Source organism: Papaver somniferum, chromosome 6 (assembly GCF_003573695.1).
Source record: "Papaver somniferum cultivar HN1 chromosome 6, ASM357369v1, whole genome shotgun sequence".
Lineage (NCBI taxonomy): Eukaryota > Viridiplantae > Streptophyta > Magnoliopsida > Ranunculales > Papaveraceae > Papaver > Papaver somniferum.
In genome coordinates this window covers 96,408,385-96,431,739 of record NC_039363.1, presented here as the reverse complement: position 1 = coordinate 96,431,739, position 23,355 = coordinate 96,408,385, and the positions used below count along the sequence as shown (strand labels likewise).

Sequence of the window (23,355 nt, the reverse complement as noted above, 5' to 3'; positions counted from 1 at the left end):
GTTACTGACTCATAATCTGCTCGTCTGACTCGTGTACTAATTGACCTCACGTGAGCTCTTTCCAGATCAGGGTCGGACTCGAACAAACGTGCTCAAACCAAATACAGTAGATGTGAAAACATCAACAGAGTCAGCGTCGGACGTAGGGAAAAGAAAAAGGTGAACTTTCTGTGAATAGTGATTCCGTTTTATGAGTTAGAAAAATATTTGGTTCTCGTCTGTCTCTGTGTCTGTGAGGTTTACAGAGTTCTAAAAAGTATTAGGAGAAAATGGTTTCAGAACAAGACGAAGAAAAAGAGAAAGAAAGAAGAAAGAATAGATATGAACGATCTTCTTCATCAAATTCATGGCCCAATAAAAATGTATCTCATAAAGAAGAAGAAGGAATGAGGGTTTGGGGAATTCTATTGTTTGGTCTTATTGGCGCCACCGCCACCACTTTAGCTGTAAGTTGTTTCATTTCTACTCTAAATTCATATAATTGGGGCTCTAAATCTTGTATCTAATTCGGGGAATTCAGAGTTTTTTAACCGAATCGGAACATTTTCTTTCTTAATTTAGCGATACTGTGTTGTTCAATTTTAGTTTGAATTGCTCAGCTAGGTCTAAAGGGTTAAAGTTTTCACCTTTTTGATTAAAAGGTGTTTCTAGTGGATTTTTTTTTGCCCCTTTTTGAGTTTGAGCTTCACCAATTCATAAATATAACCCTCTGCTTGAATGCATTATGATTTTCATATACGAGATTTTTTTGAGTAAGTTTGTAATTGATTGTTTGTGCAGGTTGGACAATTGAGGTACACTATTAATTGGATATATTCCCAGGTAAATAAATATGTTGTTGCTTGCTTTTATGTAATTTAGGTCAGAACATTGTGGTTCCTTTCATGCTCTTTAAGAGTCAGTAGTCAGACTCGAAGCTCATCTAGGTGGTTATCTGTAGCTGATTAATGTACATTCAGTACTTGCGCTACGCTTTTATACCTCTTTTCATACACTGAGATTGATGCCTATTAATCTAAGTGGTTGGAAGGCTTCTTCGACTATCATCTAGTGGGATTGCTTGCTTGAAATTCTTCTAAAACTTCTGACAACTTTAGTAGTGGTGCCTACTTAATTGGAAACCTGTTTGAATGTCTCTTCCAAAGCTATCAGAATCAATAGGCTGCATGTCTTAATCTGTTATGGTTAACTTGCTGTTTCCAGAAGTTGTAGTGTAGCTAATGTATTTTTGATGTCTCTACAAAAGTTTGGCAGGACGCCGGCATCATGGAAAGGCACGTCGAACGGTTCGTATAGTTCAAGTTTCAAGGAGGAAGCACGTAGAAGATATCAGCAACGGATGCAGGAGGAATTAGAAGAAGAAATTGAGAGAGTGGTGAGCTTGACTTTTGTTCTCCCATTTTCTGAGTTACATTCAACTTCTATTATTTACAAGTACACCAACATGGTGCATCACCTTGCAGATCCCTCTTTCCATAGCAATAATTGTCATAAATATCTTGAACCATCATGTGAAAGAACTACTTCCGGAATAGTGTGAATGAGAACTGCAGCCAAGAAATTTTCTTTTAGGAAGGAACTATTGACATCTTGGGTCAAGCTGCTTTGCGGACACACTTTAACTTTTGCTTGATATACATATGCTTCGTATTGAATTGAAATATTGAAAAACTTACTGAGATTATCAAAAGAAAAGAAAATTTCCTCTTGCGTATGTCTAACATGGTAATTTCTTTTCTAGTCATGTAACACTAAACATATCAAATGTTGTACTGCATCAAGTCTTGACGGTTCCGTTCTGCATCTATAACAGCTTCTTTGTGCAAATATGGGCAACATAGTGATGTCTATCAGTTTTTATACAATTTAAATGTTCTGTCGGCCTCCACAGTTTTGGGCCTGTGGTAGCATCCATATTAGGCCATTACCATTATGCCATTATATAAAATCCGTGCAGTAACCATTGGTTTGTGGTTGAGGTTTAATTTGTTTTTGGATTCCTGCATAATAAATTTTAGCCCTCCTTGTGTGGTTAACAATGTATATTTGCATTCTTACAGTTTTTCCTCATTACCTAGTTCGTCGACCGTTGTGCAGGAACGTATAAGGCGTATGCAGAGTGTATTTAACAGAGAGAGGAATAAACATAGGAGGGGCTATGAAAGGTGGAGGGAGAACGAGACAGAGCCAGGTGCATATCATCAGCACTTCCAGCGTGAAGATTGGTATTGGAAAACCAGTACATCTCACAAAGCTGAAAACTCCAATGCTAGAGCTGCTCCAAGGGAGCCTGGAAGTTATATGTTATCTCATCACTACTCAATTTTGGGCCTGGATAGGTAAGATCCTTGCCTTTAAATAAAAGTATTAGTTAAATACCAAGACTTTATATTCATAATCCAGGTTGCAAAAATTATGTCTGCCTGAAAAGGTTAGTAAAATGAACTGTTGCATCTACACCTGGCATGCAATGTGATATTGGTCATGGGTCCAGTCCATGCGTAAACTTTCTGAAACCTTGGGAACATTACATGTACTGTGATTTTTTTTTTTTGCAATTTCTGCTGGCACTCTTAAACACATAACATCTCAAGTCGTGACAAAGGTTTACATTGAAGTTTATGTTTCTATATACAATTGCAAGAAAGTGTGTATATACACGGTGCCAAGATGATCTATATTCTTGGTATATCCAGTTGCTAATGGCTTTTTAGCTCTGAGGTGATATCTATATCTTTGGAGTTGGTCATTTCTATCTGTCCACTTGGCTCCTCTAAGAAAGCCCAAGGTTTTCAGTTTTCTCCGAAACAGTGACTTTCGTACATAAATCTTATTCGTTTTGTATGCATGGCCTTCTAAGGAGACTATATCCCTTCATGTTATTGGGAGTCCGGAGCAAAAATATTAGTTTAGAAGCAAGCAAATACAAATATAGAAGCTAAACAATTGTGTCAGCCTCTCATCAAATATTTTAGCTGAAATTCAAATATACCAATAACAGTTTAAGATCTGACTTGACAGATTAGTTCAAATCCTATGTTCTCGTATTTAGATTGTCATAACTAATAAAGTGAAAGTAAATGTAATTAGATGTTGCTTTTCTTTCTTTAACATGCACATCTTTTGAATTATTAAAATAATTTGCTGCCTTATCTGTGCACTAGGTGGAGGACAAAGCCATATACAGAAGCTGAAATTAAGGTAAGAATGGCTCTTTCACCTTTCAGCTAGTGAAACTTGTGAAATTATTAGATTCTCTATCAATGGGACTCGTAATTATGGTTATGCACATGCTGTGTTTGCGATGTATTTGCACATGCTTTCGACCAACTTACCATGGCTTTTCTGAAATTGATTTGTTAGTTTGCCGCTTATAAATTAGATATGTTCAGGAAACCAATCGAGAACCAAGGAAGACCAAATCTTTAAATAAGTTTCACGAAATTACGATGGAGAGACGGATTTATCGCATCAGGGATATTTAGCTTATACAACAACAACCAAGCCTTTAGTCCCAAACAAGTTGGGGTAGGCTAGAAATGAAACCCATGTCACAGTTCCAAAGCCAAATACAGAAAATATGGGTTTCATTTGAGCCTGAAATTCAGTCGTCGGCTCTCCACGCCTATCACGATCCCCCTCCTTTATCCTGGCATGGGACAGGCTATGCAGAAAAGACTACATAGGCGGAGTTGATACTTAAGCTTATAACAGTGCAAAAACATGTGAGAAATGAGAGTGTTTCTTGCTAGCTCATTATTTTTATTGGAATCTTTTTCTTGTGTAGTTACATGTTTGGGTCAGACTTCTTTGAGGGCCTTGATGCTTTTACCTCTTGCCCTTGGTACATATATGAACACATTTAATGCTGTTGGCTTATGTATAACCCTTTTAACCAGTGTTTTGGGTTCAGGGTTTAGGTTAGTACTCACTTCGAGAATACCAGTAGGTCATTGCACCAGACATGGACAAAATCAGACTCAAATAGAATTTGACAATCCCTTGGTAATGAATTGGAATCTACCTCTTGTTTGCATGTCACGTGACAAGAGTTTGTGCTAATTAAAAAACATCGTATGGGATAGAGGTGATTTGGCCTGTTTTAGGTGTCTCTGTGACTGCAATTCTCTTATAACAGCCTCCCTGACATTACAGCATTGTAAACTTGTTCTGCTATTACATATGAGATTGCTAATAATATTGTTGAAGTTATTGCTCTAGTTTCTGCTTTTCTTATCGCCATCTGATTCGAAGGCAACTTCTCTGTGGGTTTTCTGCAGACAGCTTTTAGAGCAAAAGCAAAGCAGTTCCACCCTGATCAGAACCAGGAAAATAAAGGTGAGGGCACAGCAATTTTGCATTGAGTTATGTTAGAAACATAATTGATATATGAAAGGAAAGAGAGATGAGAGTGAGAGAGCAGAGATTGTAAAGATTGTAACGTTCTGGTGCTGTGGTTCATTGTGTTGATTATTTCTTAATTGTGTTTCTTTTTTATTTGGCTGCAGATGCCGCTGAGGCAAAGTTTAAAGAGGTGATGTCATCTTACGAGGCCATTAAATCAGAAAGGAAGAATGGGCAGTGCTGATGGAATAATTACTGCGAGATCTGATTATTCCCGAATGCCTTGTACATAAATGCAACAGCGCACTCTGACAATTCCAACACAGGTTAGATTATGAGTTTTTCCGGCAATAGAATTTTGGAACATTTGAGTTCTGAGAGTGTTGTATTCTTTTCATAAAAGGCTGGCATATGAGATCAACTTTAGGGTCTACTATAGGCAAAAGTTGCTTCTTGTGGATAGTGGATCATGCATCAATGTATCCATGCATGCCCTGTAATATATGTAACTTCGATTTCAATAATAGAACATTAGAAAGCAGAATCTAAATCTCCTCAGCTCTCAAAGAGAAATGAATATGAAGGTGTTCCACAGATTGTTAAACAATTCTCATTTTCAAATCATATACAATGAAACCCACGGTAAATATTGCAGACAGTACATGAAACACTCATCTGGATCTCAGTAACTGACATTTATGTGTACTAGGTTGATGTGAATTTTGCAGTGACCAATCAGATTATACCAGAACTGCCAAACTAATGTCACCTAAAATCTTTTCTACTGATTAAGGTACATATAGCATTCAAGCATTTCATGAAAAATAAAAGCCTGGAATTACAGGTATTTTTCCAACAAAGTGACTGTTCCTAAATAGAGTATCGTTCCTGCATCTGGTGCTGCACTACTGTCTCGATCAACTTTATCACGAGCTGGAGCGCTGAGCAGTGCAGATGAGGTCACAAGGTTTTCGGACCACAGGATCTAGCCACATCCAGAATTTGATGTATTGGGTAGTTGCCAGTGCTAAATACATCCTGCACACACTCCCTTTCTGATGAGAGAACAAGGGGTCAAATTTTGTTTTTGCTTTTACCTTCCGTCTGAATTAAAGAACACCAGCTTGGGGTCGACCTTGACGAGGACCCCACTGACGTTTCCGTGCCCTCCTTTTCCTTCCATCACCATCAGTTTTGGCCTTCAGCTTTTCTTTCAAATCTCTCTCCCCCCTTCTCTTATACATCTTGAAAGTCATCCCTCTATCTTCAGCCATTTTCCTAACCTTCTGGGTGATCTCTGCAGCAATCTCTCTGTTGTACAGTTTGTTCAAACCTCGTATAAGCTTCGCAAAGGTGTCTGGTTGTGGCATGACACCAGCGTCCATCATATCTAAACAGTACGAACAAGCTTCCTTCACATGCCCATTTACAAACAAAGCATGTATCCAAATAGTCCACGCAGGTACATTAAGATCACACCCTTTACCCAAAATACAACTCCATATATCCTTTGCCATTTCTATCTTCTGCGCTCTCAACAAAGGATTCAGAAGCTCTTTCAGGGTTCCATAATGAGGAGAAGAAAAAAGTCCTCTTCCAACCATCTCTTTGAAATAGCCACAAGCTTCAACCAAACAATTTTGACTTATAAACCCATGAATCATTATAGTGAAACTATCAAGTCCTGGACTAAGCCCATTCACTTCCATTTCATTCCAAGCTCGAACACTCTCATCTATCTCCCCCAACTTACACGCTAACCGAATCAAAGTGTTATAAGTACTAAGATCAGGAGCAATCCCAATCTTCTTCATCTCCTTTACAAGTTCAAAACACTCTTCCAATTCTTCTTTCTTTTCATGAGCCAACAAAATATGTAAATACGTCATCTGATTAGGTTAACCTTCCTTCAACATACTATCTAAAAGCTCATAACTCTTTTCAATCTTCCCCCATTTGCAAAACCCACTTATCAAAGTAGTATACGTAACAACATCAGCATTACAACCACATTTCTTCATCTCAACAAATACCAACATGGCTTCATCCATTCTCTCTTTACCACAAAGAGCCTGAATCAAAATAGTATACGAATTAGCATTAGGCTCACACCCCTTTCTCTTCATTTCACCGATAAGATCAAACGCATCTTGCATTTTCCCCGCCATCGCATACCCACTAAGAAGATTATTATAGACCACTAAATCCGGTTCAAAACCAGCTTCTCTCATTTGAACCAAAACAAACTTAGCTTCCATCAACTTCCCCAATTTACACCACCCATACAACAACGACGTAAAATGTCTAATATCAGGTTTAAACCTAACTCTCATATCTTCAAACAACGAAGCAGCTTCTTTAACATTACCATTTTTACACAATGCATCCAACAAACAACCAAAAACATAGTCATCAGGTTCACAACCATACTTAGGCATTTCATCAAGTACTTGAATCGCTTTCGCCACCATTCGCGAAGACGCAAATCTTCTCATCAACACAATAAATGCATCACTAGTAAGCAAATGAGGATTATCCCTCCTCATTTCATCAATTAAAGCCCAAACAGCACCAAATTGTTTCATTTTACTTAAAACCTTAATCATAGATTTATATGCTTCATAACTAGGTGTATAACCAGGTTGTTTTGATGCCCATGAAAAGAATCTATAACCTAAATTACCAGCATCACCACATCTACGTAATACCTTTTCAACTAATGTGGAGCAAACAACAACATTAGATTCATTCAAAGCTAGTTCTAGTTTTGGTACTCTAGTATGAAATTTCCTTAGAATATTATATACCGTTTCTGCATCTGCACTGTATGAATCAGAGTTGTGCGATTTTTGAAAGTTTGGCTTGTTTTCAAGAAAACTGAATCTTGGGGTCTCTCGATTGTTATCATCCGACGAAAAAGTTGAGTCTTTACTGAGGTTTTGAGAAGAAGTGGAGAAATGTTGGGGTTTTGATGGTGATGAAAAATGGTGGGATTGGTATGCAGGAGGGTTAGGAATGAGATTTTGATTGTCAATTAGACTGAATGAGGATAATATGAGTTTGTAACTTTGATTACAGAGATGGATTTTTGAAGAAGACGACGAAAGTCTCTGCATTTTAGAAGCTCAGGGGGGAAGAGGAGCTGCTACTAGGATACCAAAGAAACTGGACTCGGCCTCTTTCTTCCAGGTTGTTAATGGTTCTTAGTGATTTTGGTTCTCTTTGGAACCCGGATTAGTTTATTCATTTTACTCCTCATATTTTAAAGAATACTTATTGGGAGGGCTAGTGGGACAATTGCCCCGACTTATGGTTCAACAAGCCCGTGAATCTAGTCGATTGTCTCATAGAACTGCTCCCAGAACTGTCTTAGGATGGATGTCTCCACAACCAGTTCATGTATCTTTTAGCTCTGAATTTATGGAAGTTTTAGTCAACCCACCGGTTACTGAACTTGTCAGCGAGAATGTCATGGTAGAGGATACTAAAGTTCATTGCTCCAAGAAAAAAGAGAAAGTTGTTATCATTCAGGATACTTTTTCAACTCTGGATGATAACTCCATCTAAAGAAAACTCAATATGGGTCCTTTCACCAGCAGATCTTCAGTCCTGAAAGTTCATGAAGTGGGTCAAATTAAAAATCAGGTTGTGGCTTCTATAGGGAATGAATTTCATATCTAAGCCAACGTCTCCAATACCTACTATTTCTGAGCAACAACGGTTTAATCATTCTTCTAATCCAAAATCTTCTACTAAAAGGTTCAGGATTGCAGCTATACCATCTTGTCCTCCTTCTTTTCTAGAGAAAATTTATGTTTCATTAGCATATGAACATGATGCTCTCACTAATCTAAAGAGAAAGTTTAACCCTCGTGTCGATGGAAGAAAACGCACCCGGGCTGCTAAATCTGCTTTGGTTAGTATTGTTGTTGTCCCCACAGAAAATCAAGGATCTCTAGAACCTGATTATAATATCCTGTGCCCACCAATAATAGTTTTGAGAACCTTCCCGCAATCATTGAGCCTAACCAACATGATCATTATCATCAAATTGTTAACTCATATGGTCATTTTCATGAACTAGCTGGCCAATCCTTAGCAGATCATAATATTCGCAATAATTCTCTTCATGAGGCTGTTCATTTGGGTTTGAATGCGACACAAGGAAGTCAATCAAGTGGTGATGCTACTGGTTCTCAGCCTAATGATAGTGTTATTCCTACCAATTAGGTTACTCCTTCTTCAAATCTTCTTGTTTCTGATAACTCCTCTAGTCCTAATGCTGCTGCTACTACCCCGTTAAACCATGTTAATTATGCCAACTTGCTTTGCGGGAATGCCAGAGATTTAAGTAAAAAATCTTCTACTAAAGAATTGCCTATTCTCCTGAAGAATTTGAAGCCGTATATAGTGTTTCTTTCTGAAACTAAAATGAAAAACGATACAGCTGCTAGAAAAATAAAAAATCTAGCATTCCCATGTGCTTTCAATGTTCTCTGTATTAGTAGAAGCGATGGCCTGGTGTTATCTTAAAAACATGAATCAGATCTCAATATCATCACATTCAACTCAAGAGGCATCGATGTTACCACCAATGATATTACTCATTCCAAACTCTCTGTCACATACACCTTATCTACGGTGAACCAAACCAAACTCTTAAGAGTGCTTTTTGGGCTAACCAGAAAAACCTTCCTCTTATCCCTTGTAAAGATCATGCTTTCTTTGTAAGAGACTTTAATTCCCTTTTGGGTCATGGCGATAGGAGTGGAGGTCTTGATCTGAATGATAATGATTTCTTAAATCTTATACTTCTTTTTTGCTTTTTGATTTGCATGATCCAGGATATTCAGTAACCTAGATTTACTCAGTCTAATATGCAAAGTGGTCCTGGTTTGATTCTTGAGAGACTTGATAGATGTTTAATTAATCATTACGCTGAAATTTTGTTTCCTAATCGATGTGTTGATAATTTACCTAGGGATTCTTATGATCATTGTTCCATGCATATAGGTTTTAATTTTGATGGAGACTGTATGCCTAAACCCTTCAATTTCATGGTTATGTAGATAACAAACCCCACTTGTAGAGACATCATAGATAATTCCTGGTTTATTCATGTGGTTGGATCAACTGCATATAAACTGAAAGGTAAATTGCTTAATACCAAGAAAGATTTAAGAAAATGGAAGAAAAACTCTTATGGTAATATTCAAAACAATATATATACCACTAGAGAGGATCTTAAATAAATCGAGACCTTTTATCATTTTAATATTATCCATGTCTCAAGATTTAAATCTATACTAAATTACTTGTATTCTTTGTGAAAAAACGAGGGTACCCAAATACACCACAATCTTTTAATTTATCAACCTATAAGTCCTTTACCAAGTGTGATCGTCTATAGACAGAGTCGAGACAATACAACAATTTCGGTACACACTTTGTGTGATCGTATATGGATACAAGATCGAAATAATACAACAACAAGATAACTTGTATGGTTGACAATGGATTCAAGATCGAGACAATACGAAAACTAAGTGTTCACTTGATAATAGGTACAATATTTAACCGAAACTCTATATGATCAATATCAAGTGATATTGAATTAACGTACAAGTGCAATTTTCATTAATTATAATAAAAAAATTATAGTGCGGAATAATAAAATAAATGACACAACAAGATTTCGTTAACGAGGAAACCGCAAATGCAGAAAAACCCCGGGACCTAGTCCAGTTTTGAATACTCTTAGAATTAAGTTGTTATACAAAATCTAATACTAACTTCGTATAGTTGAGACCAAGTACACTGCCCCTAGCTATTTAGTTTCCTCAGTATCCCTGCGCCTTCGACTTCGAGAGTCACACACGTGAATATCAAGTCCTTTGGATTGTATTCCAAACAACAAAGGAATAATTTGTTTGGTAGCCACTCTAGTCAATCTTTGCTGAAAGAGATATTGTTTGAGTTGTTGACAAAGGCTCTTCCGTTTAAACTAATAAACTCCTTTGTATGGTTAGATCAATCTAAACTTTGATTACCGAATAACCAAACTCTAGATTTGCAATCAGTCAATATATATAGATCTCAAAGAGAAACTATAAGGTGATGCCGATGTCACGTAACTAGTTAATCAATTCTATCAAAGACAAACACGATTCTAGTTATATCCCAGCCGACCAAGTTTTGTGCACTAAATCCACAAGATACGAAAACTAATAAGAATTCTTCTCCGTCTTCAAATCTTCTATTACCTTCAATACCTGCACAACAAAACTTGAATCCTCTTGTGATCAATCACGCACATAAGAGAGTCTGTTAACAATGGATTATCATAAGATGTCTTTAGATCCGAAGATGGTTTTAAAGATCCCGTCAATACTTTGATCTAGTTTGAGTGAGCCTTATATCATAAGAGAAGGTTTTCAAGAATAAACAAACTAGGTGCAATCAAAGTTTCAGCTGCCGTTAGTCAATCAAATCGATAATCAAAAACTACAATAATAATGCAATTATCTAGTTTCCCACCAACAGTACTCGTAGAACTTCTTGATCTCACAGAAGTATTTAAACGAGTGGTCATAAGAGATTTCTCCTAATTAGGGTGCTTTCCCCTCCAAATAGACAGCTCCACCAGAAACAACAATAATGAAGTTTGCCCGGCTCTTAGGATAGTTTGCAACAAATGCAAACTCAAGTATTTATACACCAAGGTTGTTTGGACAACAAGGAAATTCCAAAACCGAAAATATTCTCAAGATATTCACATTAAGGTACCTAATTTCGGTTTTCCTATTTCCTATTAATTACCAAACCATATTTCTGAAAACTCTCATAGAAAACTTCTATTATTAGTCTAGCACATTAACTAATAATATTTTCCATAAAATATGCTTTAATTGCTGGTAATTAAAACATATATGATGAAAATCATTATTAAATGCTTTTCACTTTTTCGGTATGGGATCACCTTGAGTATCAGGAATATCTTTGAACAATTAATGATAAGAGTTATGTACATGTTCAAATAATGTCGACACCTAGAAGCTTCTCATCTTAGCAAACTCATAGCCCTAATTCACACACATCATGAAGAAACATGTGAACCATGGAATATTGGTTTTGCTCCTTGGGATCGGTTGTACCAACATCATAATGTAATCGGTTACACCTTGTTCCACAAAGTAGCTTGTGACCAGTTACACCTTCCTTCCAAAGTAGCTTATGACCGGTTACACCTTGCTTCCCAAAGGTATCTTGTGACCGATTACAACTAACTTTCTAATTCATCTTGTGACCGGTTATACCTTGGATTCCAAAGTAACTTGTAACCGTTCACAACTTGCATTCCAATATAGCTTACGATCGGTTACACCTTGATTTCCAATGTAACTTGTGACTGATTACAACTAGCTATATATCATAGGCTATGACCGGTTATACCACAACTCTCAACCAAAGTTAAGAGTGGTTCTACCTTGTCATCTTATATTGCTCATTCAAAAGATATTCAATAAAGAACCTGACCAATCATGATTTCCTTTTCAATTATGAAAGAAGTTCATACATGTACTTCCTTTAAACAAATGTTATAAAACATTGTTTCCTAGGGTGAAATCATACCCATATCTTACACATAATCAAGAGACTATATACAAAGATTAAGTTGATATCGTGTTTACGAAGTTCCAAAATATAGGCGTTTATACTTTGTAATTCAATAGATTCCTTGACACTTTGATCATAATGTTATGACCAAGTCTAACCACTAGAGTATTATTTATATACAGCTTCGCACGTTATGTTGTCAATATAATCCGACTTGAAAGATACATTAGGAATGGAACCAAGATCAAGTCAATATTACTAACCTCAAGAGGAAGGATGTTGTAGTCGTTGCAGTCATTACTTATTTACTTTCTTTGGGTCTTCGGAGTAGTACTTGTAAGTCTCAACATTCCTAGACGATCTAGTCTAACCTAAACGAAATTAACTCTAGTATTTAATCAAGCGAATCTGGATGAGTTTTGATACTAAAATATGACAACCAACCTTGACATACCAACGCTTGGTGGGTTTAACCAACCTATGCTCTAACACTTTGGAAGAGCTCTACTAGAAGGACAAGTGCAGAGAGGTTTGGTTATTAGAAGGAGATAAAATTACTCCATGTTTCCACAGGGTCACTCTTTACAAAAGAAAAAGAAACGCTATCAGCTTGATAAAAAATAACTGTGGAGATATCCTTAGAAGTGGTATTGGTACCTCCTTCGTTGATTACTTCAAAAAACTCTACTCTTCCATTCCTCAATCTTTCCAAGAAGAAGTCCTTCCTGATCTTCCTTCCAGATTCTCCTTGAATGACAATAATATTTTAAACATAATTCTTTTCAAGTAGGGGAAACAAATCTCCAGGACCCAGATGATTTCACAGGTCTTTTTTTTTTAATCAAAAGCATTGGGATATTTTTGGGGACTCTGTCATTGATATGACGCAAACTTGTAGAACCGGACATGTGGCAAACTTCCTTAATCACATTAACATTGCACTTATCCTCAAAACTCCTATAGCGATGTGCCCTGGTCGGATGCGGAACGGTGATGAGCTGGTTCGCCGATCGACTCGGTGTGCGGACCGACACTGATTGAGGCGGCATCCTAATCCAGGGATGTAGTCTTGCCTGCAGAGACGTCATCGCCTAGATCGTGATGGGAAGCATGTGCCTCACGGCGTTCCTCTGGCAACAACGTTCTCCTGGCGTCAGCCTGTGGGTTCCCCATTCGACCCGTCTTGAAACATGGACCAAGGAGTCTGACATGTGTACGATTCCACGAGCGAGTAAAACCCGTAAGGCGCAAGGAAGATGACTGGATGGATCCCCTTGTGGGTTGCACCACCGACCGACCTAGATCTTGTGAAGGGTTCGAGTGAGAGCATACCTGTTGGGACCCAAAAAATGGTGAAGCCTGAGTGGGGCGAAGCCAGAGGAAACTCTAGTGGAGGATCGCAGCGATACTGACGTGCAAATAATTTTCCTGACTTGGGTATAGGGGTGAAAGACTAATCGAACCGTATAGTAGCTGGTTACCATAGGTTTATGTAAATTTTCCTATACATTTTTTTCTAAAACTCTTTCAAAAACCTCTCATCGATAGGTTGATTTCTCAAAATCAAAGCGCCTTTGTCCCTAAGAGAAGCATTGCAGATAATATCCTCCTTTCTAATGATGTGGTTTTTACAGTGAACCATTATCATGAAAAAGAAGGTTTAATTGTTATTAAACTTGATATGTCCAAAGCTTATGGCAAGCTTGAATGGAATATTTTTGAGAAAGTCCCCAAGAAGATCGGTTTATGTGAACACTGGATTTCTCTAATAATCCAATGTTTGGCCACTATCTCTTATTCTGTTTTACTCAATGGTATCAACACTGGTATGATAAAAACTAAAAGAGGCCTTAGGCAATGAGATCTTTTATCCCTCTGCCTTTATATTTTGTGTTCAGCAGCTTTAGGCAAGGAGATCTTTTATCCCTCTACCTTTATATTCTATGTTCTGAAGCTTTATCTGCTTATATTGATAAACTTACTAGATTACATCTAGTGCAATGAATTAAGGTGTGTAGGAATGATCCTCCGATTACTCATTTGATGTTTGATGATGATTATTTAATTACTTTTCTCAAAAGCTATTTTTCAAGACTTTATTACCATGAAATACTATCTACAAAAATATTGTTCGCTTCTGGTTAGGAAATCAACTTTAATGAGTCTGGAATCCTATTTACCAAGGATTTGCCTCCTCTTTTGACTAAGCAGCTTTCTTTTAGCCTTAGTATTAGCTCCCTAGATCCGGAAAAAAAAAACTTGGGCACTCTCATTGGTTTCCAGAATTCTTAAATCCAGACTCAAATGAGTATCTTGTCATATGTTGATGCTAGTACTACATTGGTTTCATAAAATTTCATCTCAAGCTGCCAAAACCTCTCTAGTTAAACATATTGGTCAAGCGATTCCTATTTACCAAATGGAAGCCTTTCTCATTCCTAAAGCTTTTTGTAGGAAATTAGACTCCCATCTTTGTAAGTTCTGGGGGGAGGAAACTCTAGACTCCAAAGATAGAAAACTCCACTTGTTTGGTTGGGATACTCTATGCTCTCCTAAGAGTGAAAGGGGTCTGGGTTTAGAAAAGCTGAGTTAAATAATCTTGATATGCTAGCTAGAAATGCTTGGAAACTTGTTGAAAATCATAACTCTCTTTTAGAACCATTCTTAAAGCTATAAATTTTCCTAATAATATCTTTTTGAATACTAAGTGCCCTTCTACTTGATTTTGGATTTGGAGATGTCTCCATACCATTAAGGAGCTCATAAAACCTTTCATTTCTTAGATAGTGGGTGATGGTCAGTTTTTTGATCTTTGGTGTGATAATTGGATTCCTACCTTAGGTTATGACAAACCTAATCCTCTTGTATTCCTTCCCCCATCTTAAAAGTGTCCTATTTCATTGACCATAAAACTAGATCTTGGAATGTTTCTAGATTGAATAGCCGTTTTGACAATGCTTTTGTAGATAAGTTTATTACCATTCCCTTAAGCCAGTTGTGCACTCCTGATATGAAGGATTGAAAGATTTCAAAGAATAGTAGACCTTCCCCTAGCAACACTCTTTGGAAGTGTATATGGAAACTCAGAGCCCCACACCGCATTCAGTCTTTCATGTGGGAATCTGCTAGAAATGCCTTGCCCACTAGAACTGTCCCACAAACTAGAATGCCCATTGACACTATAATTTTGTCTTAGATGTATTTCTTGCAATGAAACTATTATGCATGCTTTGGTTTTATTCCCTTTTGCTACCTCTGTCTGGTTTTCTTATGCTCTTTGTTTAACAATTCAAAACTTTCATAACTCTACTTTCCTTGAATGGCTTGATTACTGGATTGTTAATGCTACTACCTCTCTTTCTGACAAATTAAAAAAAAAAATCCTGCTATTACGTGGTCTATCTGGAATAATCGAAACAATTTTTTTTTAACACGAAAAAAGAGAATCCTTCTATTGTTATTGTTAGATCTAGAGCTAGAGGCATGATTGTTTCAAGAAATTCCACTATACACAGTCACCCTATTCTAATGTCATTGGTGCTGATACATGAAAGACTCTGGTTGGATCAAAGGCATTACTAATGGTGCTTTCGATCATGTCTATTTGGGTAATGGTGTCGGCTATATAATGTGTGAATCTTTAGGCAGACCATCTTTTAGTGTTGCTATTTGAAAACACTAGGGGTACCAAAATACACCACCAATTTTTTCTTAAGCAACCTGTATGGACAAAACCTAAATACAATTCTGATAGTTCAACTTAATGAATCTCAATCGAGGAATAATATTCAGAGTTATATCTCTTTCTCTCACAATCAGAAAGTTTACAGAACCAAATCAGTGAACCTGATTTACATGTGAGAGTTTTTGGACGATCTCAAAAATCAATCAAGTCGTATCCAGCAAGCAAGGATAGATGTATCTACTTTGATTAATTTACGTACAGCCTGTGATATTTCAATTATAAAGATAAACAATATAATGTGGAAAAAGAAATAACACAGACACCAAAAATTTTGTTAACGAGGAAACTGCAGGTGCTGAAAAACCCCGGGACCTAGTCCATATTTGAATACCAAACTGTATTAAACCGTTAAAGACACTAGCCTACTTCCGGTTAACTTCGTACTGGAATGTAGTTGAGACCCAATTACACCCTCACAACAATTCAGTTACAGTCGCGCTCCTTACGTCTCTTGAATCTCAGCAGGACTCCGCGCAAATGATTCCCTTAGCTGACGTCCTTTACAGCCTAAGAGTTGCTTCAACTCAATTGAAGACTTTAAACCAATCTTCCTCCCACAGATAATCCTATATGTGTGATTTTATTCGATAAAAACAGACAAAGTCTAACTAACCTCAAAATCCGGACTTAAGTTTCCCGAAGAGCATCCTAGATTATTATTCACCTCACAAGTATTAAACCCGTGGAATCACAAAGTCTGAGATGAAGAGAACTTTACAATTTCTATCTATCTTGTTCAAGTGAGCAGCTCAACAATCGAACAAGATCGGGATACACTGACTATCATGATAAAAGATAGTCTGACATAGCTTCACGAATCCGTATGAATTCTTTTTAGTCGCTAAACTCTAGAAGGGTTTTAAGAAGAGGATGATTCTAGTTTATAACTAGGACACACAATAAGTAGTGTCGGGATTCAAAGATCCCAGTTGCTTGAGGTTCGCCTTTTATAGACTTTCAAAATATAGGTTACTTTAGGTTTAAGCTAAGACAGCTTTGAAACCAACCAAACAATATCCACCGTTAGATGAATCTTTGAAATGCAATTGACATATCTAGATATACACTATAGTTAGGATGAACAAAACCGAACCGTGTATAAAGACATTGTTCATGGACGGTTAGCCGATTGAACTATAAGCTTAATCATTTTCATATAACACTTAAGAATTTAAGTTTGAATCAGAACCATAAGTTATAATACGATCAATTGTGTTCATATGATGTTCTTATATATTTATTCAAATGCTATTTATCTCACAGAAATAATTTTATGTGCATCTGGAAATATTCGACAGGTAAAGTATGTGTACCAGGTGCGTGTACCAAACCTTGTTCGTGATTATATTTGTCTTGGTACATGTACCGGGTATGTGTACTCTTAAGACAAATATAAGACCTGGAACTTACAGAACTTTTCTGGTTCGCATACCAGGTATGTATACCACACTGGTTTCAAAACCAACAATTCTTTTTCGGTATGCATACTAGGTATGCGTACCATTCCAGGTACACGAGTTCATAGACTTTTTGTGGTATGGATACCGGGTATGCGTACCACTAAGTCACTATCGGCATACAACTACTTCGGTACGTGTACTGAGTACATGGACTACGGTCTGGACCTATAACAGTTTACCCCAGTATATGAAATGGTATGCATACTGTCATGTATCCAGAATTACAACAGTTCTATATTTCTCTCTAAATCAGTTCGAAACATCCTCGAATAACATCAATGACATATATCACTGTTCCAGCCTATTTTCCAATGATAATCTTGAATCACGATTTATATTATGAACAATAAATTGTTCTTAACCGAAATTCATCAAGTATGAACAAATATTTATTAAGCTTAGTCTTATATATATTTCGAGAACTAATTACCAAGATGAACTTGACTCGAAATTCTTGATATGCTTGCAATAGTCTAATTAGTTATGCGACAACGTATCATAGATAGAGGGATGAATATAACTTGAGAAATAGGTGGTTAAGTCTTCACTTACCTTTTGTTAAAGAAGTTCTCCAAAAGCTTCGGTTGATCTTCGACTTCAAACGGCAGAACCCAGTGATATCCGATTCTGAACTACATACTTCTATCCTAATCCGAGACTTAACTTATTGTAAACTAGAAATCAAGATACAGTTTTGAAAACTAAATTTGACCACAAGCTTGAGATAGCAACACTTGTAAGTTCGACCGAGAAATGCTCTAACACAACCACCTTTGAAGTCTATTCTCCATAGTAAGCAGAAACCATGGCCATATGGAAATCTTTGAAGAAAGCAACGGAACAACAAATTACTCGCTTCATCGTGGAAAGTGATGAAAAAATTCTAATTGACCATTTCTCCCGAGAATTTTTTTGAAGACAATCAACGGACGAGTGCTTTATTTAAAGATATTTCTCTGTTTAGTTCTAGTCTTGTAGCTTGCATATTTTATTTTCAACCAAGAACATGTAACAATTTAGATCACTCTAAGGATAACTCTGATACTTGCTTTTGGTTTAGACCTCTAATTTGGATCATGCCAATTGTTGATCAGGCAGACCTCTAGCCTTTCTTTAGGCCGTTGTTTATAAAATAAAAAAAAAGGAAAAAAGAAATAAAGAAGAAATTACCCCCACTTATTAACTAGCTTCTAAAGTTCATTTATACTTTCTTTCAGATTACATGCTTCTCGAGTTGTTTTTTTGAATTTGATTTTCAGACTGTTGTTGAAAATTGTTTCCTTGATAAGAAAGATTAACACATACACAACGAGTTGCGCAAATTTTAAACTACATTAATCCTTTGAGGGTAATTAGATGTTCTTTCTTTGATGCACATGATTGATAAGCTGAAGGCTTTGTGTATTGATAATTTCATACTCCCTCCGTCCCACTATTGAGTGACATAGTTTAAGTTTGCACAAATTTTAACGCAAGCAAGGAGAAAGAGTATCTTTAAACACTTTTTGCAATTATACCCTTATGGATAATAAATAGTGAAATTTCGAAATAATTTATCTCTCAAACTACACCGTGGATGTTCGCAAACTTCATACCATTGAAAAGCATTTTAAAACACCTACGTAATGAATATAAACATCCTATCAAATTATGCATATTTCTTATATTTTTAAAATCAATTAAAAGAGTAATTTTAGAAATATCTCCTTGTTTAATGATATAGGTCACTTAATAGTAGGACAAAATCTAAAATTAAATAAGTCACTTATTAGTGGGACGGAGGGAGTATTACTCTTAGAACAAGGACTATGGGGATTGATCAAATTAGGTCATACTTTGATAACATGTGGGACCTATATGACCCTACACCGATCGAGTGTTTTATGGAAACGAAATCTTTTGAATGTTAATCTAAGATCTGGGATTATGGGATTTTTTTTCTTGGGTTCTATAGTTTGGTTTTGTTTTAGTTTGGACGGCCAACAATATGCCGCATAGGCTCTTGACAATCTATCTCAGGGTGGCTTTTTCACTCCATCAGATAAACTCTCACCCATTTTGAAAAGGATAGATAGACAATAAATAGTCTATCTCATAACCCTTGCTCTTAGGAAATGTTGTTAGCAAAATGGGACAATACTGACATTCTTAAGACTGCGCTCAGGCTACGATATATAATATATTTAGAAATTAGAAGAAGTTTACTATGTCAGAACAGGCTCAAATCTAGTTCAGAATAACAAAAACACATTATAATCTCAAAAAACTAGAGCAACAAAAATAATAGTAGACAACTCCATGCTTCGCTTTCCACTTCTTCACAATAATGATGTACTATACTTTTCTGAATCTGAACATGAATCCTCATCCGGATAGTAGGCCAAAGTACGATCATCCTCGAGATGCAATGAATCCCATCTACCTTCACATATGAAGGTATTCGGAGACTCGGAGATCCTTCTCACTGTATCAGTCCAGTCTCGTTTTTCCATGTTAACATAGTACTTCACATTCACAAAGTTCAGACGTCTTTTTATGCCAGGGAGAAATTCTAAGCCGATTGAGCGGATTTCAAGCACTGCACGCTTGAAGTCTTTAAATACGACTGTCATATGAACCATTTCAGGCTCAAGGACAGCCAGGTTAACAATTTCGATGTCGTGTAATGATACCACAGAGAAAGGTTCTGCTCCCATCTCAACAAATGCAGAATAAGTCACGGCAAAGATGGCTGGTCTACCCGTGAGAAAAACTCCATGAAATTTGTACTCATCTAGCGCCTCAAAATATACAGGTGTGATCGGTACTTCCCCCTGTAAGTCAACAAAGTTTTTTTTAACTTTGTGGACAAAGTTCTTCAACTCTTCACCACCATGGCCTCCAGACTCGTCATAAAAATAGAATTGGATATCCTTGGTTGTTCTTTCCTCCACCATGATGGGGTGCTCCAAGTGGAAGTGCAAGAGAGGCCCCTGACAGAAACACCTGTCCACATTTGCATTCTTGATGACCATATGAAAATTCGGGGCTGTCTATGTGAAACCATTTAGTTGTGCCTCAAGGGTACCAGGACCTCTTTCTCCAGGATTGTGTAAGACGACATTAGTTGACCTCATAATAACCCTTTGATTTTCCTGCATCTGCAGCTCCACAGGAACTATCCGGCCGAAAATCGGAGTCGAACACTCTGCTATACTAGACTGTCCGTCAGAACTATCTGCCGAACTAGACTGACCCTTATTCAAAAATCTCCTGGTGAGGTATCTCCTAAACCGGTGAGCGAGTCTTGCCTGATGAATCATACAGTCCTCCACATTGTTAATCTCCGTAAATTTTATCCTTGGCGGAAAGGTTATACTTGAGGTGGGATTTCCAGTTTGCTCCGAGGATTCAGGTACCTCCTCCATTGAATAGATATAGATGCATCAAAATCTATGTCTGGAATGGAAATGAAAGAATGCAGAAAAATACAGAAATGAAAGAATGCAGAAAACTACTTCTGCACTTGGTAGAAAAACCGCAGAAACTTTCAAATAGAAAAATAATACGACTTAGAAGCGATGCTGTTAGGGTTCTAAACCTTTACACTGGAGATAAGCTAGCAAAAAAACTCAGAAAAAAAACATAAAGCCCTTTGAACTGGGACGAGCAGCCTCTGCCTTTGAGAATTTACGTAACAACTTCTTAATATTGATTAACTGATAAGTTACAAGCTTAGGGTCGAGCTATATATAGCTGAACAAACTTGATAAGCAAGCAAACTAACTAAAGAAACTTATTAAACTAGGAAACTGAATGCTAACTTAAAGAAAACAAATACCAAACAAATAAGCTAAGTGTAATAGAGGAAATAGGGGTTGGCACCGCAACATCCCACCCTGCCTAAAACAAGGCTTGTCCTCAAGCCTCTACCTGTGGAAAGCGTGCCACAAGATCATAAGCATCTTCCCAAGTTGCATCATCTCTGGAATGACCCTTCCATTTGATCAACCACTTTGTAGCAGCTATGTTTCCCTTCTTATACATCTGCCTGTCCAAAATTTCTTCTGGCTCCCATTTATCATAATCAATAATGTCAGGCAATGAGGCTTCAACAGCAGAAGTAGTTCCTAACTTCAGTTTTAACTGAAATACATGAAAAACTGGATGTATTCTACTAGTGCTTGGCAAGTCCAGGTTATATGCCACAGTTCCAGTTCTCTCAAGAACTTTAAATGTGCCATAAAAATGGGGTGATAGCTTTGAAAAAGACTGATTAAAAACTGTTATCTGTCTGTAAAGTTGGAGACGTAGATAAAAAAAATCACCAAATGAAAACTGTTGGTCAGTTCTATGGGAGTCAGCATATTTCGTCATTCGATCCTGTACAACAGAAAAATGAGACTTTAACAACTTGATTGGGTGATCTCTGACACGTAAGTTCAAATCCACATCATGCATAGGGGTTGATCCAGGTAAATAAGCTGAAATTATTGGTGGAGGGCGGCTATAAAGAGCTTCATATGGAGTCATTTTAATGGCAGAGTGATAGCTGGTGTTATACCACCACTCGGCCCAAGCTAACCACTTAAACCAATCTTTTGGTTTCATTCCTGCAAAACATCATTGATAACACTCCAGCGTACGATTTGTCACTTCTGTTTGGCCATCACTTTGCGGATGATAAGCTGAAGTCTTGCATAGTTGTGTTCCCTGCATTGTAAAATAAGCTTCCCAGAAATTACTCATGAATATAGGGTCCCTATCACTTGTGATGGTCTTTGGCATTCCATGTAGACGCACTACCTTGCGCAGAAATACATCAGCTATGGTGCTTGCATAATATGGATGAGATAATGCAACAAAGTGCGCATATTTGGTGAGATGATCAACAACTACCAAGATGAAAGTCTTACCATGAGAAAGTGGAAAGCCGTCTATGAAATCCATAGAGATGTCAATCCAAACATCAGAAGGTATTGGAAGAGGACTTAAAAGGCCAGGAGGAGCCACAACTTCTGTCTTATTACGTTGACAAGTCTCACAATGTAAAATATATTCCTTAATTGAATGTTTCATGCCAGACCAGTGAAAATTGTGCTGCAGTCGCTTGAAAGTTCTCAAATAACCAGAGTGACCACCCAATGGAGTAGAATGAAAATCATGGAGAAGTTTTTTACACCATTCTGAAGAAGAAACAACCACAATTCCTCCTTTGTAACGCATCATACCATTTACGTAAGAATAATGACGTTTACTATTAGGGTTGAGTTGCAACTGATCAATTAATGCACGTAAAGTTGGATCATCATGACATTCCGCAATAATGTCATATACGCCAGAGAAAATGGGTGCAGTTATTGCCAATAATTGTGGATTAACAAGTCGAGACAAGGCATCTGCATCTTTGTTTGTTGAGCCACTGCAATAAATGATTTCATAATCATATCCCAATAATTTTGAAACCCACTTCTGTTGTTCAATGGAAGAGACGTTGCTCCAAAAAGTATTTCAAACTTATATGATTTTTATAAATCTTGAAATTTCGACCAAGCAAATAGGGCCTCCACTTATTTACTGCAGAGACAATATCAAGCATTTCTTTGTCATAAACAAATAAGTTGAGATTCTTACCAGATAAGGGCTTACTGTAAAAAGCTACAGGTCGTGCAGATTGCATTAATACAACACCAATACCACCACCAGAAGCATCACACTCTAGATAGAATTCTTTTGAAAAATCAGGTAGTATAAGAACAGACATAATAGTTAAAGCATGTTATAGTGATTTGAAAGCAGCAGTTGCTTCTTCTGTCCACTTAAATGCATCCTTCTTAAGAAGTTGAGTTAAAGGAGCACTAAGTTTCCAAAAATCCTTCACAAAGTTTCTATAATAGCCAGCCAAGCCTAGAAAACCTCTAAGTTCTTTGACTGTTGAAGGAATCTTCCAAGAAAGAACGCATTCTATCTTCTCTGGTTCGACGGAAACACCATTAGACGAAATTACATAGCCTAGATAACCAACATACTTTTTTGCAAAAGTACATTTGGATTCCTTAACAAATAATTTATGATGTCTTAAGATCTCAACCTCCATCTCTAGAAGTTGAATATGAGTATCATAATCCTTACTATATATCAGAATATCATCGAAGAAAACCAACACAAACTTGCGTAAGTAAGGCCTGAATATTTCATTCATTAAACTCT

At 37.0% G+C, this 23,355-nt stretch overlaps 3 protein-coding genes across 3 annotated transcripts; 1 reads left to right on the top strand and 2 right to left on the bottom strand.

Annotated features, from left to right (window-relative positions):
* The first annotated feature begins 158 nt into the window (after positions 1-158).
* LOC113288490 lies at positions 159-4,951 on the top strand. Its single transcript, XM_026537538.1, has 7 exons — positions 159-446; positions 781-822; positions 1,247-1,375; positions 2,098-2,339; positions 3,165-3,201; positions 4,281-4,338; positions 4,509-4,951. The coding sequence occupies exons 1-7, from the start codon at positions 270-272 to the stop codon at positions 4,586-4,588; spliced, it is 765 nt and encodes a 254-aa protein (XP_026393323.1). The 5' UTR covers positions 159-269; the 3' UTR covers positions 4,589-4,951.
* A 109-nt stretch (positions 4,952-5,060) lies between these two features.
* LOC113288489 (putative pentatricopeptide repeat-containing protein At5g65820) lies at positions 5,061-7,510 on the bottom strand. Its single transcript, XM_026537536.1, has one exon. The coding sequence runs from the start codon at positions 7,458-7,460 to the stop codon at positions 6,243-6,245; it is 1,218 nt and encodes a 405-aa protein (XP_026393321.1). The 5' UTR covers positions 7,461-7,510; the 3' UTR covers positions 5,061-6,242.
* Positions 5,454-6,233, bottom strand: LOC113291159 (pentatricopeptide repeat-containing protein At3g49730-like). The gene has a single exon (XM_026540724.1). It carries the CDS (start codon positions 6,231-6,233, stop codon positions 5,454-5,456), a length of 780 nt encoding a protein of 259 aa, XP_026396509.1.
* Positions 7,511-23,355: the final 15,845 nt, after the last annotated feature.